Source organism: Platichthys flesus, chromosome 12, assembly GCF_949316205.1.
Source record: "Platichthys flesus chromosome 12, fPlaFle2.1, whole genome shotgun sequence".
Taxonomy (NCBI): Eukaryota; Metazoa; Chordata; class Actinopteri; order Pleuronectiformes; family Pleuronectidae; genus Platichthys; species Platichthys flesus.
Window position 1 is genome coordinate 12,155,615 of NC_084956.1, and position 26,555 is coordinate 12,182,169.

The window sequence follows — 26,555 nt, forward strand, 5'->3', positions numbered from 1 at the left end:
ACATTATAATCAAGGCTGAACCAGTAGATTTATCGGAGAGATGTATCTCTCTAATGGACTGACACATGACTAAAACTGAATGAGAGCATCAGAGGATTTCAACATCACAGGTTTTTTTCCTCAAGGATCAAAGCGACCAGCAAACACCTTTTTTTAAACGGATAGTGATATTAACGACTGTCAGTGGAAACGGGATCACATGACAAACAGTCACTTGGAGCTTTAAGGCTCGTCGCCGTGGAAACTGCTTGGAATTTGTTGCCTATAAACAAACGTATTTACATGTCAGGTGGTTTTCATCATTAGTGTCCCAGAATGAAAACAAAACCGCAACATTCCAGAGAGTCTGGTGGAGCGGGCGGTTGTCTTGTTATTATTATTATTCTGTCTGTTTGTGTATGTGTGTCTGTCTGTGTGTGTCTGTCTGTGGGTGGATAGGGTGGGAGGGGAGGGGTGGGGGAGACATGCAGGCTGGAAATAGACAAGAGCAGCTGTGACAGGAATGAAGAAAGTAGTGTACTTAAAGGATTAGCATCCAGTCCAGAGGTCTGCTTTCCCTCACTGATAAGGGAACAGAGGGGTCGATGTATAGCGGCACACCAGCCAGTAAATACATTTTTTCCAAACTGCCTGATAAGACACTACAGTAAACACAGTGAGGTGCCATATCAGGATTAGAGGTTCGAATTACCTGGATTATTTTTTTATAAGCAATTTTCTGAAGTGCTCTGCATCGTTTGTGCTGCATGGGTGAAACTTTAAATCGTTCAGAATCAGATTTTCCTGCTCCTCCTCTCACAGAATACATATCACCCTTCATCCATTCAGTTTTCTCATGTCCCCGACAGGCAGAGGTGTCTTACTTACGCCTCCCTTCCTTTCTCTGTCATTACGGCTTCCCCACACGAGGTTAAAACTAATGTGAATGTTAATTAGATGAATCATGATGAAGTGATTGTCACATCCCTGCATGGTGGAGAAATTAAACACTAATGCTCGACTCCCATCGAAGTGATTTCCTTATTTTTTTGCAGAGAGACCCCCCCCCACGGTCTGATCGTTTGATTATCTACAACTCTGTTTTTTTTTTTTTTTATCTCAGCTCCAAGAAAAATTTTTCTGCATTTTTGCCATGTTGAGGCTGCATATGAAAGACTCACAATGGGGAGTAGCACAACTTTCAAATTATTCTTGGGGACAAAAGATATGAAGGTATAAATGTTTATCGGGCGGGGTGTGGGGGGGCGGGGTTGGCAAATGTGCTGAAATTTTTCAATTATTGTGCCTCCCTGGGAGCACAGAGCCGTGCTGCTTGGGATTCCCAGTGTGAACATTGTTACTGGTGCCCCGCAGACTGACTGCTTTCTGTGAGCTATTTGTGGCTATTAGGTGTCTATAAAAGGAAATCTGCAGAGCGATATACACACACACACCGACAGTGATGCACTTTGAACTTCAGAAGTCGGGCTGAAAACTGCGCACCTTGCTCACCGAGTCTGCCTGGACCACCGGTGGAAGTCTTGGGGGAAGTTTTTCTCTGAAGCCTGGACATGTACAGCTCATGTGGATTGAGAAGAGTTTGAAGAAGAAATGGACAGTTTGAGTCTGGAGAAGGTAAGGCTGGTTTTGAACAAAGGGTTTTCTTCTTGAATAATGCAAAGGTGGAGACACTTCTTGCTGCTGGGTGTATTTGCTGGCGAAATATCACTGACAGCCTTTATCTCCCACTGACCTTGGCCGTTAAAGTGTGTCTGACTTTTAACTCTGGAGGAAAAAGATTTGACCATAAAGAATGAAAACCATTTAAAGAATTTGGTTTTAATTTATTAACACTAAATAATCCCACCCCCCCCCCCCCCCCCAAATCTAACCCTCACCTCACATTCCCAGTGGTGCCCTCTACAACTCACTGCCACCTCCCAGGCTTTCACACATAAACAGACACAGTGCGTGGAGCAACTTGATACGCAGCCTGTTATTTCCTGTCACACCCACATGAATAATGGTTACTCAAACTGTTTGAATGCATAAAAGAAAGAAGTTATGAGAATGATCGTAAATGCATTTTAATAATGTTCATTGTATGCAAATGCACGTACGTCATATGTACAATTTTAGGATCCATTATAGCACTTGTTGCCTTTGTCCCTTTTTCTTTTTTTATTTCCATCTACGTTTGAGAATGGAAATCATGACGTTTGTTTATAATCTGGAGAGATAAACCAGTGTTCTCATGCGCAGCTGGCACTGAGCTATATTTTCCCTGCACTATCTTCTGTGGAGGGAGGGGCCGTGTGTTTGTTTGTAATTAAACTCTTTACTTAAGTGGCACGCCCAACTGTTTGTGCTTCTCCTGAGAAATATAGAGTTTAACATCTGTGGAATATTGTGGTCCATACGCTTTATATATATATATATATATATCACCAAACTGAGGATCTTCAACAGAATGTGTAATATGTGTGAATAACAGCTAAAACATTTGGAAATATACAGCGCTGCTGGATTGATTTTTTTGCAGCTGCAGCATTAATACGGTATAAAAATAATCAAAAATTGCATAATATGGGGGTTTGAGAACATTTATGAGAAGGAATAACATCCCCTGCATTCATTCACTTGTGTGTTTCCGTAAGGAATATTTGTCTTCCCGGTTGGACCCTGTTTACGAGTATCCCTCTGGGGGTGGTCTGCTTCAGGAAATGATTTAGTGCTGCTTGTATTCCGTGTTGGGGACAGTAACGACATGCCACAAGAAATGACCGAGTGAGAGCACGCACACCGTCGAGGCGACATGTAGCACAGGGAGCCGTGTGGTGGCTGGAAATATGATCTGTGGGGACGGTATGACCTCGGCAACACTCACCACAGTTCAACATTCAAGAGGGCTCCAGTGGTCAAGTAGGAAATGCTCTTCTTTAACCTTTCAGGGTATTAACTTATTCTGCTATAACTACAGAGGACACGCCAACAAGGTGGTTACATGAGAGCATGAATATAAAAAAAATTGTAAAAAGGCATGTGATTATTTTTAGCCAAGTTATTTGTTATGGTTCTTTATTTATAGCTGGTTCCCTGGTAGGTTTAATATGGGTATAACTTTGCCCTTTAAATTAAAAGTGAACCTTTTCACAGCTCAGACAGCAGGTGTCACAAATTAGGTTTTAGGAAAATTGGTGGAAGAAAAGTCACTTTGAAGTGAAGATGCTTTACTTTGCAATTACAAGGCCATATAATAAAAGGCCATATGTGAAAAACTAGCAGTTACATGAGGTTTGTAACTTGTGTACAGCGCTATTTGCAACCCTAATTGCTGTTTGCTCTCTCCCACACTATTTTCCTTAAAGTTGTTACTGTCCATGCAAACAGTCATACCTCACAGTTTCGGCTGTAGTTGTGTGCATACCTGCAATTGACATGCAAATAATGCTCTCTCTCAGAAACTGTTGCACATGAGAGCCACGTTCATGCGTATGCATGTGCATCCCCGCTACCACCAGAGATCATATGAATCCCATGAGAAACACTGCAAAGAAAGTGAAAAAATTAAGGTTTGAATGTCTTTGTTCTTTGGTCATGCCCCATCTCTCCACACAATTTTATGGAAAATGGCTTGGAAGTTTTTGTGCAATCTTGCAATCAAACAAAAAAAAACTAAAAACCCGGACAAAAATAAAAACACATCAAATTAAGTTAAAACTTTTAAGTGATGTAATGAGATGGTTATCAGGAGCATTAACAGCCGATTATCTGCTTTTAGATAACATAGTCAAGCCAAAGGCTCATCTTACTGTTAATTATAGAAAGCAATACATTAAACTCATTACCATGTCTGCTGTACAAGAGACCTGTAGCTTCCACTATCTCCTCTATAGACTCATTCTGATTGTCCTCTGCGCTGACATGAAAGACTTATTTCTTGTATAGAGGTCAGCTGGATGAAGCCTGGCTTTTATACTGAGAAGCAAAGAAACCTTGATCTATAGAATTTAAAATATTCGATTGATGGATGTCTTTTTTCTTTGGTGTCAGCCTCAGTGTCAGTGAGTTACTTGAATAGTTATGCTTTTTTTTCTTTATCTCTCCTGTTCAGTCAATAAGACCGAAACATAATGGCATACATTTGATTACACATTTATAAAGGATTTTCTGTCAGTTCTGTAGCTTCCACATTCACAACATCTGAGCATGTGGCCTTTACGCCAAACCTCAACATTAAAAGGACCTCTCTAAAATGAAATGCGTGTATAACCATGCATTAATTCAGTGGTCAGACAAAATGAGAAAAAAAGCAAGCTATGGCAGCATTGGTGTTCCACCAGCAGACACAATATTTCTCCCACATTTGGAATAACAATGTAGCACTCATATGTGCCCTGCTTTAATAGTGTGCTTGAAATCATATATCGACCAATTCAGTGAAAGAGAACAAGAGATATATGGTCAGACTAAAATGCTGTTAGTGGAAATGACAGCTGCAGTTTCTCTGAACATATTATTTACATCTAATCACTGTTTGTAAAAATACTTGTATAGCAATACGTGATGCACAGAGTATCACAAAAATCTGCTCAGCTCATCTGTGGGCAGTGGCGGATCTAGGATTTTTCTAGAAAAGGGGCAGTAAAGGTGGCCACAATTAACAAAAAGGGGCCAATCACGTGTCCAACATCCCAGCACATTTCCTGATTCAGTAAAGTGCATCTCCATGTTTAGTGTTAGCTCTACATATTAAGCAAAGCCACAAATATATTCATTTACTTTCAAATAAATGTGTAATTGTCATATTTATGGTTAGTTTTTTTAATCAGTGACTAGTTTATGAAAAATAAATGTTTTGACTGGACAGGGGCACTTCAGATACCAACAAGATTTCACCTGGGACCCGTTTCCCCCCCACCCCACCCCAAGATCCAGCCCTGTCCTTGGAATAGCTTAAGCAGGGACCACAATTAATACAGATTTACACTTTAATCTTCCTCCCTTAGAATCCTGTCAGATGCAACACAACCTAACATGCTAATTCTCTGACACCGTCATCCACATCGATGGGCAGAGATTGTGCGATCCATTTAAAAGAGCTGAGTCTCTGCTGCAATTACCCTCGCTGATAGGTGAGGGAATCTTCAGATCCCTTCCCCTCCGGTTTGCAGTCTGCAGATGACCCGACAACACTGTGGAGAGGAGAAGCACTTTTGCTAAGTGGGCTTAGATTTTCTACAGATAAATAAGAAATGTTCCCTTAAATCCAGACGGTGAAATCGCCCTAAACCCAAACTGTGACACCGCCTTGACAAATTGAAGCCCTTGCATTGCGTCAGCAAATGGCATGGCTCTACCCTCTCCTCCAGCGCACACATGGGAAACTTTCTTTTCAATTCCTTCAAGAAGGCTATCACTAAGAGATGTTGATGTCCGGAAACAAAGCTTTTACCCACAACAATCCAGAGGTTGTCATACTTGTTCAGCTTGGGTGGCCGAGCTTGATAATCAAACCATCATCACTGATCATTATAGAGTGAATGCTGTGATTGGCGGGTTTGGGAAAAGCAGAGAGCTGAGCGAGAGGTTTCATAGGGTGAAGCTGCTTGTCACAGAGTTTGTTAACAAAGCATTAATAATAATCTGATAATTTAATAATAAACATGTTTAATAACAGCATTTTTTCTCTACATCTACTACTTATCATGCAATTAACATATATATATTCACATTGCTAAAGGCCAGGCATAAATGTTGGTAGATTAACCAGAAAGAAATCTATAATTATTTGTACAAAGATGCTCAAAGGAAATAGTTTGACATTCGGGAAAAATGTCTGTTCACTTTTTTTCCAAGAGCATCCATAATGTTCTATCAATGTATTAATCTATTGTGTCAAAAAGAGCAATGTGTTTTTTTTTGGCAGAGCTCTTTGCTGAAACCAAGGCTGATTTATTTCCAAAAGCATTTTTTTCACTGTTATCCATCTTTCTTTGTTTTGATTCTTCAGGTGTTGAAATGTAGCTTCATGATATCCGTGCCCTGAACATGCCCGACTTTTTTGTCAAGATCCTTGAATCATTTCTCAGAGAAATTTCGGACAATCCAGCGCATAATGTTGAAGAAAGTGATCTGCCACCTTTTTCCAGATCTGTGCCAAAATGTAATGGACTCTTTCTTGCTCTATCTTTTCTCTAAGTTTCAGGTGTAAGTTATAAGAGCAGAACATGTGACAATGGCTGCATGTCCAGTTACGGGTAACTGCAGTTGAAGAGAAACATGGATTTCCAAGCCGTCACGAGTTTTAGTCACCACAGTCGTCATTTAAAATGATGGAGCAGACAAAAAAAATGCAGAAGAGAACATGAGCTGATTTAATTGCGTCTCATTATAACTCATTGCGTCTGGGTGTGTCAAGGCTTTGAGCTGCAGGGTGCTAAACTGTCTAATCTGTGTGTGTGAGTGTGTGTGTGTGTGACGAGAGTTAAACAGGCCTGCAGCAGAATGAAATAAGATATTCTGAGTCATAAAATCAGTGATATTCAAATGAGAAAGGCATGTTGACAGACACTGAAACAGGGATTTTACAAAGAACTCAACATTATCTCTCTACAATCCCTGTCAGTAGCTTCTCAGCACCGAGTGTTTGTGTTCGACAGGGAGATTATTATTAGTTTGTAACACTTGTTCGATTGTCTCCCTATGCTCTCTGTTCTATAGGTTTCAATAGGAGTGCCATCTGGGCCGTCTATTTTCACATTTGTGCCATTGGTGCAGAAATTACCATTTGAAAGCCTTATTACTGAGGAGGACGGATCTGGAGCAGGAACAGGAAAAACAAATAAGGTACAGCAGCAGCACACAACCTGAATACTGAAAAGTGATATCACTGCAAGGTCCGTTTCTTTGTATTGTGATCTCATAATGTATGTGTGTGTGTGTGTGTGTGTGTGTGTGTGTGTGTGTGTGTTCTTTGTGATAATTGGCATCGCTCTCTTTTGGAACAAACTTTGACACACTTTATACTTTGGAGGATTATTGACTCTCTCACTAGCATTGGGAATGAGCTCGCTCTGCCTGTCCGACTCCACAAAATAACGAGCTTGTGGGTTGTGCAAAACCGTAAACAAAGTCTATGAACAAAATCATTTATCAGAATCCTTAAAATGTCCACTTTCTTTGAGCACCAATGAAACGATATACTACAAGTTCTACAATTCTGCCACTTTTTTCTCCGGAGGACTCTCCAGTTAATTAGTCAGTGGCTTGAAGATTAAAGGCCAGACCTTAGCTACAGAGGAAGAATCAATCTCAGTCCTAACCTGCAGCAACCAATTACTTCAGAGTCACTCATTTTCATCAATTTCACTGCGTCATGTCCAGTAGGTCGTCTTACTTTTCTTTGATTTTAGAGAATAAGATGAAAAAGATTCCTGGATCTTCACCAAAATTGAATGGGTGCTTTTTTCGGCACATGTCCCATCGTTCCACCGAGAGTTATGGAAAACTGTTCTGTAGCGCTTGGATACTCCTGCTAACAACTAACCATTCAGCCAACCCAGCAACTGCCTGATCAAATGACCAACCGCCCAAACAACAGACCAACTGACTGACTTTACAACCAACCAACCGACCGAACAACCAACCAACTGACGACCAAATGACCAACCGCCCAAACAACAGACAAACTGACTGATTAAACAACCAACCGACCAACCAACCGACCAACCAACCAACCAACCAACTGACCGACCATTCAACTAACCAATCAACCAACCACTGAACCAATAGATTGACCCACCAAATTACCAACCGACCAACCAATAATTTGGAGGGGCAAGACACTGACGGCTGTGCCCACAGTGTGTGAATGGTGTCTAATAGAAAAGAGGCAGTGTTTAGTATGTTAATGTGGCGTTGACTGTAAAGCACTTTAATAAACATAGAAAAGCACAATATAGAGTCTATTTATTTCCTCTTATACAGCCTAGTCACTTATGTAACCTGTCTCGGTCATGGATTACCTGACCACACATCAGGACATTTCTTTCCGTATTTGTATTTTCTGACGGATGCTTTAAGTTTCTTTCTTTTTAACCTCAAGCCAAACTTTTATGTAAGAAACACTTCAAGAGCACCAATTACAAATATTCAGCCGATAGTTTGAAAGCAAACAACCATCCCGCAGGCTAATGCGGACCCACAGAGGTTTCAGCTGCTGAGGGCATTAATGTGCTATGTTCATCCAGCATCCAGATCACAGAAGTGACACAGCTCTGGGTACCGTGGGGCAGCCGACTGCTGCCTGAAGTCAGCAAACTGGCTTCCTACATGAGACTTCAAAGGTCCTCTCTCTGGGGGGTGGCACCATTAGATTAACCCCCGCCACCTGCCCCCCACCCCCTACTGCTTTTATCCTAAAAGAGTAGCCACCCTTCATGTTATAAACAACATATAACCGCAGAGCTGAACACCCCCGTGCTTCAGCATACACAGCGGGCATGAACATGTCTCTCTATTCACATTACTGGATTTTTCTTTCTCGTGGGTTTGAGTTCAAATGGCTTTGTACTCATTTCTCTCTGCAATCATTTGTCTCATTGTCGTTCTGGCAGGTGTTTTGTTCTCAAAAACCGAAATTGGGTTCCCTGCTTTATCACATTTGTGAAATTGCATTCAGGTTCAGCAAACCTTGAACGTGTCGCTTCACAAGTACACACAGACGCACAAAGAGTTTTTTGAAAAACTGCACTGTTTAAAAAAGTGATCAAAGAGGCTTGCTTGCGCCTCCAAGACGAGTCGCAGACAACTATTTGCTTTCCAACCTGTCTGAAATCGAGTTGCAGTCAGCAACAACTCTCAAGCAATAACCATGTGTGTCAGTGAAGCTTCTATTAACTGCATCGGGGTCGGGTTCAGTTACAAAAAAACGATCGCCTGTCGGACTGGGTCAGGCTCAGTTCGTTATCTCCTGGACTCGGGTCTGGTTCAGACAAAAATATGCGACCCGCGCCAAAGTCCAGTTCACCTCATCCAGCTTGATGTGTCATACTGTGAGCAGGAGGATCACTTGTCTCGCAGTGTCTCCTGTCCTGGAATAAACTCAGTTCATGGAGCTGCAGGGGGGTTTCTCCTGGTGAAGGATAATATAGTGTGTCAGATCATGTTGGGAGTCAGTCCTATAGAATAAACTCACAACGACTGCAAGGCTCCAGTTCGCAAGTCAGAAATTCATGATGTGTAAATTGCGCAGTGATCCACCAACTTTGAAAGTCATGAACTGGGGTTTGATGTGGACAGGGTGTTATTCTTATTAAACACATCGACAGGATTATGTTAAATAGTTATCAGGAGAGCAAAAAAAAGTATTTCTCTGTTTTTCACAAGTGGTGAACAGCTGTTAGCGCCTTAGAGTAAATTACATCTTGTTGTGTTTTCACATGACAGATTAGTGCTACTCTCTGGAGGGGGCGATTCTATATTACAGGTATAATGTATGGAGTATAACTTGGAAACAGTCAAGGGCTCATTAATCCTGGGAGCAACCTACACTTTTGAAAATGTCTCTTGCACATGTGTTTTTTTTGCAGTATATCAGTAACATAACCTACAGACCTGCACGTACCTGAACTGCGAGGTCCCATGGCACGTTACTCCTCCAGGCTCAAGCTAAATTATCTTGCATCAGATAAGAGAGTCGTATTCCTACTTGGCTCTTTGTATGCAGCAGATTGTCTTTAAACAGACAAGATCAATGGAGGTGAGAGAAGGTGAGCAGCTATATCCCTTCTGAAACACCTACAACCGCAAATTCCCTCAGACATATTATGAATCCCTCCGCTAGTAAGAGGCTTACGTACTTCAAAATTCAATTATAAGCCGAGTACATTAAGATCATGCTTTTTATCTTGATTTGTGAAGAACTTTGCCTAAAGTTAGAATCACAGCTGGTAGGATCAATTAAGTAAAAAAATATTGAATTTGTGCAAAACGGCTGTAATTGGCACTCTGGGAGACATTAGTATGAGCTCATAGAAAAAATACCACAAGGGTATAAAAAAAAAAAATATTTATTACTTGTCAAGGTAACAAATGAACAGTGACATGTGGTTGAGAAATCAGCAAGTGAATACACACATATATTTTGTGTATAACCAAATGTGACAAACATAATGTCTTATCAGCTGCAGTCTAGAAACTAGTGTGCACAGCTATGTTCAGAAACCTTTATGATGCGTGATCTCAGTGAAATTCAGGCTGAGATTCATTTCATTGGCCACTGTTCCGTCCATCTGGCTCCATGATGATGAAAAACTGAAGTTGTGCTTCAGGAAGGTCATTTCTAGCTGATTTTATTTGCAAAGTTTGGGAGAAAGGCAAAATATTTTTTATAAAGCACAGTATAATTTATTTTGTAATGGGACTCTGCAACTGTACCTTTTGGTGTTTGACTCATTGGTGCTGATACTGGGTGTGCATGACAAGGAATTGAAATAGCTCAGGAGGAAATGATATACAGGGTGAAGAATTTCAGTTTCTGCAGAGGTTTACAGAAGTAGTTACTGTAAAAACTAGATGCACGCAGGCAGACTGTGCAGATGAGCAAGGCAGAAGTTAACACATGTGCCGTCATCGTATCTCAGCTGTCCTTGCAGAAACCTGCATTATAAGCTGACAAAGTCAGGGAGGCCACATCGACATCCCATTAAATATGTTGAGTTTCTGTATTGGGCGAATACATCTAAACCTTGGCTTGCATTGACAAACCACTGCTGTGTCTTCTCTGTCTGTCCAGAAGCCTGTTGGAGTTCATTCTTGCAGAGATATTCAATACTTTCCTCAAGCTGGCCTACTAACCCAACTTTAAGCCTTATGGACAATGCAAGAATGAAAGAAACAGGAGACCTTGCATTATTTTTTTTATTACCTTCAACTGCGAATCATGTCAGCCTAGGCAAAAAAGGCCTTACATTAAGACAATACATCCAAAATGAAGGAAAACAAAATAAAACCTAAACCACCAAAATCTCCATCATACCAGCTGATGTTGTCCAGGACGACCTCCTTAACAGTTCGATCGATATTCACAAAAATGCTGTTAAACATGTTACATTTTTCAATAGCAACAAATCCTGAAGACATCGACTTCAGCTTTATTGTTACCATCGCACACTTTGTGTAGCTTTAACAGTGTTGTTGGGCTTAGTGTTTATGATTTAAGTTATTTAGGTTCACTATGGCTGCTTTTCATGAGTTCAATCAGTGACTATATCATGTAACAGATTTTGATTAGTAAAAGCTGTCATTAGAAGATGCTCTCATATGTATTTATAGTCTCATAATTAGAAAACATGTGGAGGGCATGACAGATATGATGTATGTCATTAGCACTTACCCTTTCTAGCTCAGCTTAGATATCAAACATATTATCCCTGATCACAATAGTCCTTTAATTTAAGCCCATGCAGATATAATAAAGCACGATCATTTGGATAATGTCATATAGCATTTAATGTTCATATATTGGAACAATAGAATAAATTTCCATTTTCATCAAATAAAACTAGGATGGTGAACCAAAACAGCTCCCCTGAAATTCAATCAAGCTACAAAAAAATAAGCTCCATAACTATGACAGATTTTTTTAACATTTTTATAAAGGTCCATGAAGTATTCCCTGTGAAATCAGTGAAAATGTTAATTCCCTATCTCGCAATGTCAATGAGAGTAAATCAATTTCCTGGATCCGCCCCCTTTTGTTGGATCTGCATCGGATGTGGAATGGGTTCAGTTTTTGCTCGTATCCAATCTGAGACCAAATTCCATGGACATCCATATCGTAAATGTTCAGGCAGGGGCGAAACCTCCTTAGTCAAGGTCATCATGTCATCTTTTCTGTCATCTTCAGATTTATCTGCACCCTCATTACTGCTGGGCAATACACACAAAGTGGGTTGAATCTCTCAAGTACAGCTGTGGTACACATTTGTGATTAAGTGCATTGGAGGTTACTTTATATTCATACAGTGTGAAAAAAAAAGCTGTTCAGAAGAGAGCATTTCCATCTGTTAACACCCAAAATTGACATGACATTATACAGTACAATAGTATGTCTCTGGATGTTCTCTTGGTTGTAGAACCTCTTATTGTGCTGTGAGTTATGCTTTTAAACTTTAATTCCTTTGGTTTTTGCATGAAATGCTTCAAATTGTGTTTGATTCATTCGATAGATATGGGACTGGGAGACGCTATTGGCTTAAATTTCTATTTGCAGAGTATATTGCTCAGCTGAGCTGGGAGAGCCCCTGCAGGGAGAATACAACTGCGGTAACCTATAGCTGGATATGTGATATCATATTGATTCTGCTCTCACCTGAACATTATAATAAAGATTGTTTCAAGTCCTAAAATGACGGTTTCCTGTCAATAGAACATCTGTTGTGTTCAGAGGAATAGTTGGCAGCATAGATGTTGTTAAAGGCTCTTAGGAGTGAATATAAACCTTTTATACAGGACACCAAGGATCACTGACTTATCAAAACTTTACCCCAAGCAATTTATGTCTAAATTTAACTTAAGTTGGATGCCATGAATAGTCGGGCAAAATTTGACTCATGTACGAAGGATTTAAATATATTGGCAGCTTCCTCTGGCAGCATTTAAAAAAGACACGCTCACAAACAGTGATATAAATACATAAACAAAACCACCCACAAATAGATGAGTGCAGCACAGCCGGTGGCTGCCAGTTTGGACTGAACTGCTAAAGAGACTGGAGATATCATCTTGCTTATTTACAAGCCTCAAACACAGACCCCGCCTCAGTGCTCCAGCTCTGCACATGAGACATGCACAACACCAATGTCAGCAGGACATGTGCAAGACCATGTGAATCGTATGTGTGGGGACATGTGGCATGCTGAAACTGAGCCCCCCCGCTGAGCTCAGGGAGGCTCACTGCTGAGGTTCACCTCGGATTTTCTCAGGTTTCACTTGCTCAGTTCCTCCAAAACATTGGCTTCTTTTTCTCCCGTCAGATCGCTGCCGAGTCCCATGAGAGGACGAGCGGAGAGCCCATGTTGGAAGGGATTACTTTCAAAGGAGAGATTGTCTTTATCAAGGACGCCGTGGCGGGAGGAGCAGGAAGCCAAATCCCAGCGGAGACAGAACTTAGAGTGAGTACAATCAGAGCACTCTCAGCGAAACAAGAACAGAAAGCTTTGTCACTGACATGTTATAATATAGATGTGTAAATGTGTGTGTAGATAACTGTAGATCTGGAACTTTAATCTAAAATATAAATAAACACCTCTATCAGGAGATTAATTAAAAAATTATATCGTTAGACATGTCATGTCATCTTTCAAATCGGAAAATTCTCATTAGAATCTAATAATAAATCAAAATGTAAATAACCTCACATGTTTCGTGAGCTCTTCTTTATGATGGGCTTGATTAAATTATATTTATGCAGGAGTGGCAGATTGAGCGCTTTCTTCCTCTCTGCATAAATCAGACACAACTGACAAATCAGTGTCACTCTGACCTTAAGTAATTTGAAGCGAAAGTCCCTTTTGGTTATCGTAACTTGAGTTGTAATTTGCCAACTGAGGCACAAAGATGTTCACAAATTTACACATTTTACATAATGTATCAAATAATATTCTCTTTTTTTCCCAGTTGAAGTCGTCAGAGGATCACATGAGCTGGTCTCACACCAAAGCCTCTCCCTCCGTCAGCGCCCAGCCTGAAAATACACCAGACCACACCGCCGCCGTGACAGCATCTATGGAAACAGCTGTTGATAAACACAGGGCCGTTTCCCAGCGGCAGTGTCACGATACTTCTGGACGCGCTGAGGTTAGCTCGGGTTGCTTTGCAAATAGCAGGTTAGAGGAGAGGATGAGCCCCACATGCTCCGCAGACCTGTTCCCCACCCTGGCTTTGTCCAGAGAGTCCCTTCTCTCAGACATCTCGGACAAAGACCGATACTGGTCTTTCACCCAGGCCTCCTCTGTGACCTCCCCAGTCTCTTTCAGCCGCACTGTTTCCCCCTGCTCGTCTGTCCGCTCCGGCATGTTCACGCCCTCTGTCACCCAGATCAAGAGGCACTTTCTCGCTTCCGGCTCTAGTCTGGCTCAGAATCCTCAAACCTGTTTTTCATCCTGTGAGAGCCTGTTCTCCTCAATCTGTCCCCAGTCCCCTCCTCCTCGGCACCGGCCTCCTCTCACCAGACTCTCCCTTCTCACGGCCATCCTGAGAAAAGGCCGTCTTCCTGTTCTGTCTGCTGCTCTGCAGAGGCCTTACACCCCCTGCTGGCCTGTTAACCCTGTGACCCTTTCCTTCTGTAACGCCTGCTCAGCAGCCTCCAACGTGGCCTCCATTCCCCTGGAGTTTTCCTCTCGCTGCTCCTCATCTGTTTCTATAGATAGTCAGAGCCTCCTTCACAAGCCTAAAAGATGCGTTGTCTCTCCTCTGCCTATGCAGTCAAACAAGCTCAACAACAGAACAAGCCCTCAAACTCAAGGCAAAAAATGCTCAGAGCAAATTCGCTCAGGCAGAGTGCCTAGATGGGAGCAGGTTATTTCACCTCCACCAGTGGAAAAACTATCCCGAGCTCCGCTGCCTCTGTTTTGCTCAAACGTGAAAGCTGTGTCTCCAGCAGAGCACGACGAAACACTCGACTGTGCAACTTCCCAAAAACTGCAACATAGGCAAACCTCCGTCTCTCAGTCGTCTGAGTTGAATGCCCGCAACACTCACAAGCACCTCAAGGGCCATGAAGATAATAACCTTAACAATCTCATCTCCCTGTCCCCAAAACTTCTTAATGCGCAGGAGAACTCCGCGCCCCAGAAATGGAATCACCCGTCAAATTCGTCTCTCTCAAGGCTTCATTTGCTTTCTCAAAAACTGAGTTCTTCACCCGTCTGCCCTCCTCAGCTTCAGCCTCCTCCCTCACGCTCGCCCACTCTCACAACTTCAGTGTCGCCTCTCCCTCGTTTACAAAACACCAGAGGAAGGTGTGAGTCCGAGAGGAGATGGCCTGCTTCCAAAGCTTCCACAGCACCATTGCAGGCTTTCCACAAAGCTGATTGCCTGTCCCCTTCCCACTACACACCCATCAGTTTTCTTGGATGGCCTTCACCTGCCGGCTCCCCTACGCCCACACCTTCTCCTGCTCCACCAATCAGAGACCTCACCCCGTCCCCTTCCCTCTCCCCGCGCTCCGCGACTCCGTCGTCGAGGCCGGGTAGCAGAATATCAGACTGCAGTGACAGGGAGGGTAAAAAAAGAAAGGTAGTCGCCCTTTCGCAACATGCATGACTTGTTTATAGGATATTATCTAATACGTTCTCACACTGTGTGGTTCAGAACAGATTTGATAGATGGATATAAAAAGCTGTCCTCTCTGGTTGAGTCTTTACTTTCACTATAATCTTATGATAGATCTTTGCGTTTCAGAGATATCAAACATTTGGTACAAGTTTTTCATCTACTGACTGACACATCGGAGACGTTATATGCAGAAGCGAGAGGGAAGCCATCAGTGCAGCAGCTTTTAAATAGCTCTGGTTTCTGGACCAGACATACACCTGGAAGCACAACATTTGTAAGAATCAATGATTAGGAATTCAATTAATTTATAACAAGCAGGGAAATGTATGTCGGTTTCAGACGGAGTTGTCTAGTATTCTTGCCTGTGGGAAAAGTTGAATGTCAGTGAAGTTTTTAGTTATATTTAAGATCAGTCAAACAAAGTGATGCTTTGAGAGGAGATGTCTGACTCACAGCAGTTTGTGTTGAAACAAAAACACCTAACACTAAGGAAATGTAGAATACGCACGTTGAATTTCTATTCATTATCTGCTCTTCTCCCTCTATCAACTCTAGATAAATAAGATGAAGTTAAGCTACAAATCCCTCGCTGCAATTCCCACAAACACTCTTCTGCAGGATCAGCAGGTGAGTTCACTTATTTGACTCTAATCCCACTATAATTCCTCTTGTGAAATATCTGGCTATGAAGCCATGATGAACTGGTTTGATGCAGGTACGTGTGGCCAATGTAAAATATGACTACATAAAAAAAAGATTATTCCTAGGTTTCAACTCATAGGGGTTTACAGAGAATTACATTTTTATCTGTTAATGCAAAAATGTGTCAGGCAAAAATTACAAAAATGAAAGGAAACCAATTTCACACGGATTTGGAGCCCGTAGATAATAGAACTATAAGTGTCATTTTTAAAAACCTGATTAAAAGTAAAATGAGTTAAAAGGGACATAAAATCATGGCATCCAGAGCCAAATGTTGTGCTATTCACACAGCGGTATGTTTTATTGAGAGCCGGGGAGAGAGGAGCACCGTCCGAGAAGAATACAAGAGGGGATGGATGCAATGTTCTCCAGGAGCAGCATATAATCAAAGGAAAGAAGCAACGGTGTGGAGGGGAGATCAAACCGCTCATTGTGCTTTGTATTCACAGGCGATCGATGAGCAGGTGGAGAGAGAGGAGAGTCCCTGTGACTCACTGGGTCGAGGTGCTGCATTGGACAGAGGTTTTGCAGACACTCACGCTGAGGTACATCCACACATACACACACATACACATACACATACACACACGTCACTGCTGGTGTTCACGACAAAAGCCACCATTCACACAGCTAACATCCGTGACTTTGTGCTACTCTACAGATGTGCTCGCCAGCTCAGCTCCGCCAGCAGTCAGAGGAGCTTTATGCAGTTATTGATGAGGTTTTGGCAAACTCCAGTCCAGCAGTGAGTTCGTCCAAAGATACATTTTGAACATGCATTGGTTTAATGTTAATCACCAGATTTGATTATACAAATTTTTCTCCATGTCTACTGCAGTCCTCCAGGTCATCCACTCCCAATTTTGGTCTACAGGTAAAGTTTGTTTCTTCTTCTACATGAAACAAGTGTAGCAAGCAACCTTTGAATTACCCTCTTAAAATTCTGGTTTGATATTTTGGTAAATACAATTATTCAGTTGGCGTTAGACGGAAAGATTGCTACCTTTTTCACGTCTGCAGGAAACTAGGGAACAAATAATTTAACAAGAAAAACACCAAAGTTACTGCAGGAATGGTCCAGGACATAAAATGTATTAATCAATCAATTTAAAAAGGTTAAAGTTTCTTAGACATTTTTTAATCTTTTTATCCCTCCTGCCTGTGCGCACCCTGCCCATGACCCCGGTACACATCAGAGAAGCATATAAGCCGCTGAAGCAGAGACGATAGTCAAAAGTTAGGGAGCGGGTGATGGAGAAGTTGTCCTGTAGCAGTCGTTGGGCAGTGTGCGTGAAGGTGTTTTGGCGCCTTAGCTTTGCCAAGAGGGCCGGTGGGAGGGAGGGATATGTGTCGGTTGCATATTTTCAAAATGTAGCCTGCTCGTGCTAGCTTTTCCAGGATTACCAACCCTAGCTTTAGTAGATGATGGTAGGTGGCAAATTCATAATGTCAGCTGTAATGGTAAATGTAATGAAATGTATCTGCATTAAAATGCTGTCTCACATGGAAAAACAAACAAACAAACAAATACAGGATTGGAGATCGGTGCTGTTTGTAATGCATTAACCAGTATGTTCAACTGGTTCTTATATTTTATTGTGAGTATTTTATTGTGTCGAAATTCTAAAGACAAACTCAAAAGTTAAATATGACTAAAGTAAAAAAGAAAGACATAAGCCTGCAGCTACGATGATATAACAGAAAATAGTAAGTGTAAAACTGAGGAAGGGAAACAAGCCCTCTGTTCCATGGAGCACAAACCTGAAGTGGGATAAAAGTGAATTCTGACTGTATAATCATCAGCACAAGAAATGGAAAGATGTCCGTTCATTATTCATCAAAGGAGAAAGGCCTCTGTGGTTTCTAGAGAAAAGTGTGTGTGTGTGTGTGTGTGTGTGTGTGTGTGTGTGTGTACGTGTGTGTGTGTGTATGTATGTTTTTGTTTTGGTGCGCTGTCATCCATGACATTGAGGAGTAGCGTGATGAAAATGTGTAATTATCAGCCTCACACAAGGACAATAGAGAAGGTACCTCTGTTACAGAAAAAACTGTAGCTTACAAATAAAAACTGGACTTGTTCAGATTTATTCCATGAGTTCACCAATGAGTTTTCTTTTCAACGTCTGCCTTTCAGACATTTTGTGATTAGTCATTTTAAGATTTTTTCCCACTACATGAGTTCTGTGTCGCTCGGTCGTTTAATTTCACTTTCCCTTTACTTTCTGCAGAGCAACTCTACACTGCCAAAATCCCTGGGACGGGAAACCAAATATGTGAGTCAGAATGAAAAACACACATTTCCCTCTGGACTTTACCCCCACAGGACCAAGATAAGAAAAATCCCAGCTAGAGACTAACAGTTTTTTATTTTTACTTTTACTTTCACAAGTCCCAAATTCACTGGACGCATGTCCTTAAACTATTGCACTTGTATTGTGAGTTGCAGAGGCCCCTCATGGAAAAGAACATTTTAAAGATCTAAACAGAGAGTCAGGCAGGACAGACAGAGATTTTGCCCTAGGAGGATAAATGTAGCTGAAAACCGAACTGACAAAGCTCAAGGGATCAAGGGATAGTTTACGGAAAAAAATGTATTCACTCATTATCTATTCACCACTATGCCGATTGGAGGGGTGGGTGGAGTATTTGAGTCCACATAACACTTTGGGGGTTTCAGGGGTAAACAGTGTTGCAGCCAAATCCAATACAATTGAAGTAAATGGTGACCGATTCTTCCAGCTATGCAGCAATGCTACCAGAAGTAGCGATGCTACCGCTTCCTCTGAACATGAAAGCAGATCAGGAGAAGACATTTTGGCTAAAAACATGGTTTAACTGACCCCGTTTCGAATCGAATTTGAATGCCGGGGCTTACAGACACTTGTATGACACCACACGAGCAGTATGGAGGCATTTCTGTGGTTGTTTTTTTACAGGTTTGATGAATCTATCACAGTTACTTCAATCGTATTGGATTTGGCTGCAACTCTGTTTTTAATGAGTTCATTTACATTTTTTTCTGTGAACTATCCCTTTAAAGAAACAGTTCTGAAAGGTACATTAGCTTTTTATGTGTGAGTAGAGAAATTTGATAGTGCTCTCATATGGTTAGCTTAGCATTAACACTGGAAACAGCTCACAGCTTGCTAGTTTACATCCATAGTTAAAAAATACATTATTTACACTTTTACAGCAGAATGTTAATTGTGTACTTTCTAAAGGTGTTATTAGATGGAAAGGTAAACAAATTGTTGCCTTGTGTCATGAAGCACGGGATAATTTGTCTTTATTTACTTCAACTGTACATCCGCTATCTAATTAGCACTGAATGGTTCCCCTGGAGCCTGACAAAAATGTTAACACCTTTTAATCCACTTCACCATTAAACCATTAAGCTTAAGTAAATTAAATGAGGCTCCCTTGGAACAGATGGCAAATTAATCGGGATTATAAAATATCACGTCTAATTTGCCACATTTCCAAAACTGAGGAGCCAGCTTTTGTTTGCTTTTATTGAAACCCTGCAGTGCTTCAAGTGGTTTCTTTTATCAGTGTTTCCACACTACTCTGACTGACACTAATAACTAGGGACATGTTTTTCTTCCATGATGTTTATTCAGGCATCTTTAGGCAGCTTGTACCAGTCTGGCAGTGTGGACAGAAAGCTGATGGATCATAGAAAGGTTCACATTTAATTCTCATTTGGCACCTGATATAAACTCTATTATTAGTACCCCGATAGTGTAAAGCTCTTGGAAGTAAAGGATCAATTCCTCTCTGCTGTCAAACTCTGACTACCTGTGTGCAGACGAAGCCCGGGGTTATTCGCCCGATGACGGCCATTCCTAGACTGACTGTGCAGGATATGGAAGAATTTCGTCCAAACCCCTTCAGGCAACCTGATCTCAAACACACTTTAACTGACAACCAAAGGGTAAGCCTGTGACATTTGTTCATGTTCTAGTGAAGATATCTGTATCTTTGAATGTTTCCAAATCTATGTGATGTGCAATAGCTTTAGTTTCATTACCTGTCAAAGGAGGAAACGTTTTCATTGTTGTTTGTCTGACTGTTTGTAGGTTTCTACCAAAATGATTTTATTGAAACTTTGTAGAAGGGTGGGATATAGGTGAAGGAAGAACCCATTACCTTATGGGGAGTATTCAATTAACGGGGCAGATCCAGGGTTTGTTTCACTTTCTATATTTTTGTCAAATTCTCAAGAAAAACATTCATGTCTGAGATCTTTGTGAGAGAAACCAGGCTTGTGCAAAATGCTAATATTTATGACAATGTCATATTTTTTTAATCATAATGACTTTTTCAGAGTTGTGATTTTTATTTTATGAAACAAATATTCTTTTTGATGAAATTAGAGAATGGGAATTTTAAATGCACATAATGTGAGCTGTTAATGGAGAATTTATGTTTATAGTATTGTATATGTTTCTGATCCTGCAGACAGCCTCGATCTGTTTGTTTAACCGCCGGAAACTCTATTGGGACAAAATTAAATAAATATTTAGTGCCCATTTCGGATAACAGACTCATTTTCATTAAATCTAAAAGAAATTGGATCGCTTCTAAATCATGACCTACATCTATCAAATGCAGCTGTGACATAATTTGACAATTCGGACACTTGCTCGCAGCCATTTGTTTTATACTTCCTCCTCCACACAGAGTCTGTCATCAGCCAGCCTCGCCAAAGCCTCCGAGAGGATAATTCTGGTCCACACATCTCTATGCTAAAACTGCTGAGCTACACTTGAAGATTTCCTTACATCTTTTCTGCTTTGCAACCAACAGATGCTTATCAAACAAGCAGCTCTGAGTTTAAATAATAATACAAATTTGCTAAAGTATGTATTTTTCTATTCAAGAGTGAAAACATAGCACTGAGTCAACATAAGACAATCTGAGCACTCTTGTTGTTTATCCCCTCCAGAGAGTAACAGTTCCTCTCTTCTTACTAATGAGGGGGAACAGGTTTGGAGAGTGTGTGTGTGTGTGTGTGTGTGAGTGTGTGAGAGGTGTATCAGCTCATAAGAAATACTTGATTCATAAGCCGAAGTGAGCAATACAAATATGTAAACTGCTGTTTGGCTGAAGTGCCTCTCCCTGGAAATTCAACGCATGACTTTGGAAAAACAGGCTTGGGAGGCGGGGCTTATTTAATTAGCTTGTTGTGTTGTCTGACCGTGAGCGATGACTCCAGTAGCAGCAACCGCACTTTGCCATAGAAATGTCAAATGAAGAAGAGGGCTTCCAGTGTCCTCACCTCCTCATCGGAGCAGAGAAATTCTTGTGACATGGCAGGCAAAATCTACGCAGTAGACGACTTTACAAAAATAGAAAAATAACTATGTAACATAACATATATCAAGGTCAACATGAAAATTGTCAGGGAACAGAAAAGAACTTTAGATATAGAGGGAGCAAGTGAGGCAGACTGTTGAATATTGATCCAATTCATGTTTTGCATTAAAACCAACAGCCTTAGTTGTGCTCGCGCGACATAATTGTTTCACAGGATAGCTAAGTGGAATATTCAGCTTTGTAGTGTGTCTGTTGTGATGTGGAACGACAATATGCAGTGGAGTAATATAAACCAGGGGGAGCTGTAAGATGTATTTTCAGCGTGTAAGAAAACCTGTAGCTTACCTTGGGACAATCATCTGTATCTGGGTTAGCCGCCTGACGTTATTCAACATCATTTGTCTTTTTGCAATTGCAGTCAACGTTATGCAGATATGAAATCATTAATTAATGAGTTTATGGTAATTGAGTTAAGGTGGTGGAATTGTTATTCGACTGCTGCTGAGGCTATTTACACATCAAATGCAACACAATCATTCACGGGTCTGTGCCATGCCAACACACTTTTCTACTTCTAGATTGATGTTAAGCATATTAATAGACAGGTTATAAATGGATTTGGAAGATGGATATTTTTTTTTAAATCTGTGTATAATTAAATAACACAGTGACATGGGTCAGAATTTGCTAAAATAATCATGAATGCTCCTATTGGCATTTACAATGTGGTCAGGAGGAATGATTTGTTTCTTAAGATCATTCACTCTGCCTGCAAAAGCATTTAAAAACATCTCAAGCATCTCCTGTGAGGCATCTGTAAAACCAGAGGGGGAGGGGCGCTGATATAATCTATTGCATCCAATAAAATGCTGAGATTAGAGTAATTGATTAAAGTCAAGTTAGAAGGTAGCATGCTTTTATTTCTCTAACTGCCGTTTGCTGGTTTCAGCCCTCCAGATGTTATAGGATACATGTAAACCTGTTTTTTTTATATTCTTTCTGTCTCTTTTTAATGCCTACATGGTATCAATAAGCCAGTGATGGGGTGTGATCTGTGAAAACAGAGACAACTTGTCCATATTTATATACAGTCATATGTGAGGCTAATGATTAGCCTGTATTTGTAATATTTGATTCAGGCTGAAGACAGTGTTGTTCCTGTTCACAAGCCCCAGAGGTTCTGAGAGTTTGACCGCAGATGAGTTTATGCTGGAGGCTCTACCTGCCAGAACAAAAATAGGAGGAGAGAAACATTACACCATGTTTGATCAAAGAGAATATATCAGACACAAGTGTCCTCATCCAGTTTTATACTGCTGTTGCCTGAACAACAGCATCAGAATCCCCAAATGCAATGACAATCAACAAAGAGGAAGCTGCTGCTTGAACACTAATACTTTTCTCGGTATATGCCCCCTCCATGTTAGTATAAATGCTTTCTGGATTTTAAGTCGTCCATATGGAGGTATCCAACTGACATTTGTACATTTTCAGCTTTTACCAGACCGGAGGAATACTTTCTGTGATGGCAGCGATGTACTGCACCTGCACCGAGCAGCCTCTGAATCCAGAAATGATTCCTTGTAGTATTTTTGGTCACAGTTTGACTTTTAATCCTTGTGTGATTTCTGTCTGATGAGCTATCTCAAGGCTGCCAGATGACACATCCCAGTGTGAGTCTCATGGGTGTAACAAGAGACACACAGGTATGGACCTCCCTGGTGGTAGTCATCATCTGACAGAAGAGGCCAGAGATCCGTACCTGACAAAATAACTGACAATAAAAATGGACACACACAGAGCACACGGGGGAAATCATGTAACAACGAAAACAGGATAGTGTGAACAAAAAGGACAATGTGGAAATTGCTGTATGTCGAGTGTATTAGGTGAGTCTATTTCTGAAAACCTTCACATAGTGACTTTAGCTATATACCACAATCATCTTTAACCGTAATCAAGTGGTGTCAGTGACTGAACTCTACTCAGGGCAACAGGCCAATGCCCATATGTGACTTTTGAATTCACCAAAGAACTATTGATTTAGTATATTTTTTATCTAGACTTATTTTCTTTACATTTAAAAAATTTGTCCACATGTGCCAGAAGCAGGATTTTATATTTCAGATAGAGAAAGGATAACAGTAACCAAATTCATCCCTATCATTTCATTAGAAAAACAAGTTGGTCCAGAATATGTTCATCCTAATTCAACACAAGATCGTAAAAGCAGGGGGAGAATGTTGCCGCTTTGAGCAGCCGCCGCATTATATCATTAATATGTTGTTTTTGTAACAACATAAGGCAAAGCCAACAATTTCACTGTGAACAGGTATTCGACCAGCAGCTGTTAACCACTTTGTCTTGTTGTTTCTTTTCCATGTTTAAAACTGAGGCAAACACCGGCTGGGGTACACACTGAAAAGTTCTAAATTCCAAATACTTGCGTGACAATGTGGTGCTCGTAAAATGTTGACTTATTCTTGTAATATTGCGAATTTTTACTTGTATCCTAGGATTCTTTTCTAGGTAGATACTGACTATTTTGTAGTGGTGAACATGAGTGCTGTAGGCCAATTTCAGCAACATGCCAATGGGGACTAACCTCATTTCTATTATTCGCAAACACCTATTTAACTGTGATTAGGCAAGTGCACGATGCCAATTTTAGACCCTGCAGGAACAGATAACTTGTCATTTCCAATTTTTTAACTTAATGAAAATATAGAGCAGAGGATCAGAGTCAACATCCAATCCAGTAAAAAACATTATTATCTATAACACACTGAATATTCATCCCAGTGTCAAACGGCCTCAGGGAGAACTAATTTCTCTGCGGGCTGGAATTAGTCTAAATGTAAACCAACTAGAAACTGAAGAAAATTACACTTTATATCCACATCGCCGCTGCTGTATTTTTTCCTCTGACCGTTGCTTTCGTATTATAAAAGCCTTAACTTGGAAACCTCTGTGCTTTTCTATTTCAGATGGTATATGTGAGTCCGGAAGAGGCAGGAACACATTTTGAAAAAGGCAAAACGATGAGAGATTGGAGGACGACTGAAAGAAAAAGTCCATTCTCCGTTTGTGACCTGCAGATTACAGAGTCCGAAGACCAAACCACTCAGTGTGCCAAAGATGCCTCAGCACCTTCCAGTCAAACTGAGGGGCGGATGAAAGCTTTTGAGACTCATATTTAAAGGACAGTACACCCTGCTTCTTTCAGTTAACATTAATCTGCCAAGACAAATTCAATATTTGAAAGCATTTCACGCCTAAAGGATGAATGAGAATTAAAAAATGTTTATTGGACCTAATGGAAAAAATTGAATGAGTGCATCACCATATGTACAGCTTTTTCCAGCTGCTCAAAGCATGCAGGGTTATATATGCCATAAAGAGTATGAAACAACATGCAATTCACTGTTTACTAATTCTCAATACACTGAAGGCTAATTTATGCTCAACGTTAGATATCTAAATGGTCACAATTGGAGCCTTCTGTCAACACTCTGTTCATTTCATCCATTTGTGCATGTCTTCTGAAAACCTAATGGATGCAACAGACAAAACAGAGCAGTACCACCTTCGATCATGGGGGAAAGGGGGAAGTGCAGTCAATAGTTCAATCGAAACGATCATAGCACATGAAGAAGACATTTCAACAATGGTTGAACTTTTTGAGGAGATACTTTGGCCTTTACATGATGTTATTTTGCTCAGGCAGCCGGGACAAACACTGCCTTTAATAATGCAAAAATTCCCGACCATGAGAGTCCAGAGGGTGTGTTAACTACCAACCATGCCAACATAAAGGACGCAGGGAACTAGGTGGGCATTTTGACATCATTCAAAACGGATGTATCCCTTTTTGTATGTAATGGCAGCATCAATGAGCATTAAACCTGTCAAGCTTTCTGTTCTCCCTCACATGTGCAGTTCACCGTGACTACTGGAGACAGTTAATTGGCATCAACATTTTACTGGTGTGACGCTTAGATATAAAAGTGAAGGCTGAGTGTGAAGATGCCTGTGGTCCAAAAGTCTGATCCATGAGTACCAATTACTGAAAATGCTGAAATTACTATGAGGTTAAGAGGATGACAGGTGTTGCAGCTTGTGTAATCTGACCGCAACCTGGTCTTCAGATGGTTTTGGTCACAGACATTGTCAGACCCAGTCCCTTCCAAAAGCTGTGTGTATATGTGTGTTCGCCTTGTCTGACATGTAGTTCTCACAGAAAAATATAAGATGAGACTGTTGTTTTTCGCACATACTTGGTAGAGCAGAACAGAAACTCAATGTTAAGATGTTGATATTATCAGACTAATAATGTGAATGTCACCCTATTTCAGAAGAAGAATAACAGGAGAATCTAATTATGAGAGAATCATCTGAGTTTTGATACAAATGGTGGCTCATTAAGGGGTTTCCTGTAACAGTTATACAAGACCTGACGTCCATGTTTTCACTGAAAGGAAACCAAGAATGGCACTGAAAGCTTTTCTTGATGGAAAGATGTTTAGGCTCTTCTCCCAACTGGCTCCAACAACAATGATTTACAGTGATAGACAGATGATTCATCCTGCTGCATGTGTTCTGAAGTGCTTCGCCAAACAATTTTCCAACAAAGCCTTCACATATGTTTCTGTGTATAAAAAAGTATATATAAATATATATAAAAAACACATCTTCTCTGTCACTTTGAGAAGAATATCCAATAGTGAGGAGAGAACTGAACTATAAAATAGCCCTTATTTTTTCTTGGTCAAGAGAGAGCTCTGTTATTTTAAAGAATTGTAAAGACTTACTGTATGCCTTTTATATGCTGAAGTCACAATATTCAATATGGTGAGAGTAATATATATGCTTATATAACAGTTGTGCAACTATGTAACTCATCACTCAAACAAAATACTATTTTAATAATGAAAAACGATTTCTGGAAAAAAGTGTTATATGTAATAAAGGATTTCCTCTTGTTGCCCTATTGTCTGAGTTTTACTCTATATATACTACTTTTCCTGTATATAAATGTCCATGTCAGTATATAAATGACAGGCAAATGACACATAAGACTAAGGTCCTGATAAAATATATAAATAATGTAAAAGAATGGTTATGCAGGCATGGTCTTCAGAGAGAAGATGGGAGAACTGGAGTGCTACAGGAAAAGCATGTGATTGGATCTTTAGGATGTCTGCACTGCTGAT

General features: G+C 40.6%; 1 protein-coding gene across 4 annotated transcripts; it reads left to right on the plus strand.

The window, feature by feature from the left end:
* Window positions 1–1,429: 1,429 nt before the first annotated feature.
* On the plus strand, window positions 1,430–26,326 carry mlip (muscular LMNA-interacting protein). Of its 4 annotated transcripts, none has more exons than XM_062401144.1 (12): window positions 1,430–1,614; window positions 6,703–6,828; window positions 13,020–13,157; window positions 13,663–15,282; window positions 15,877–15,948; window positions 16,473–16,568; window positions 16,685–16,768; window positions 16,862–16,897; window positions 18,252–18,296; window positions 19,644–19,706; window positions 19,832–19,957; window positions 24,330–26,326. In XM_062401144.1, exons 1-12 carry the CDS (start codon window positions 1,591–1,593, stop codon window positions 24,540–24,542), a joined length of 2,643 nt encoding a protein of 880 aa, XP_062257128.1. In that variant the 5' UTR covers window positions 1,430–1,590; the 3' UTR covers window positions 24,543–26,326. The 4 variants fall into 4 exon arrangements, with proteins under 4 accessions (XP_062257128.1, XP_062257129.1, XP_062257130.1 ...); XM_062401147.1 differs by having other exon boundaries at window positions 1,435–1,614; window positions 13,663–13,842; XM_062401145.1 differs by lacking the exon at window positions 19,644–19,706.
* The last annotated feature ends 229 nt before the right edge of the window (window positions 26,327–26,555 follow it).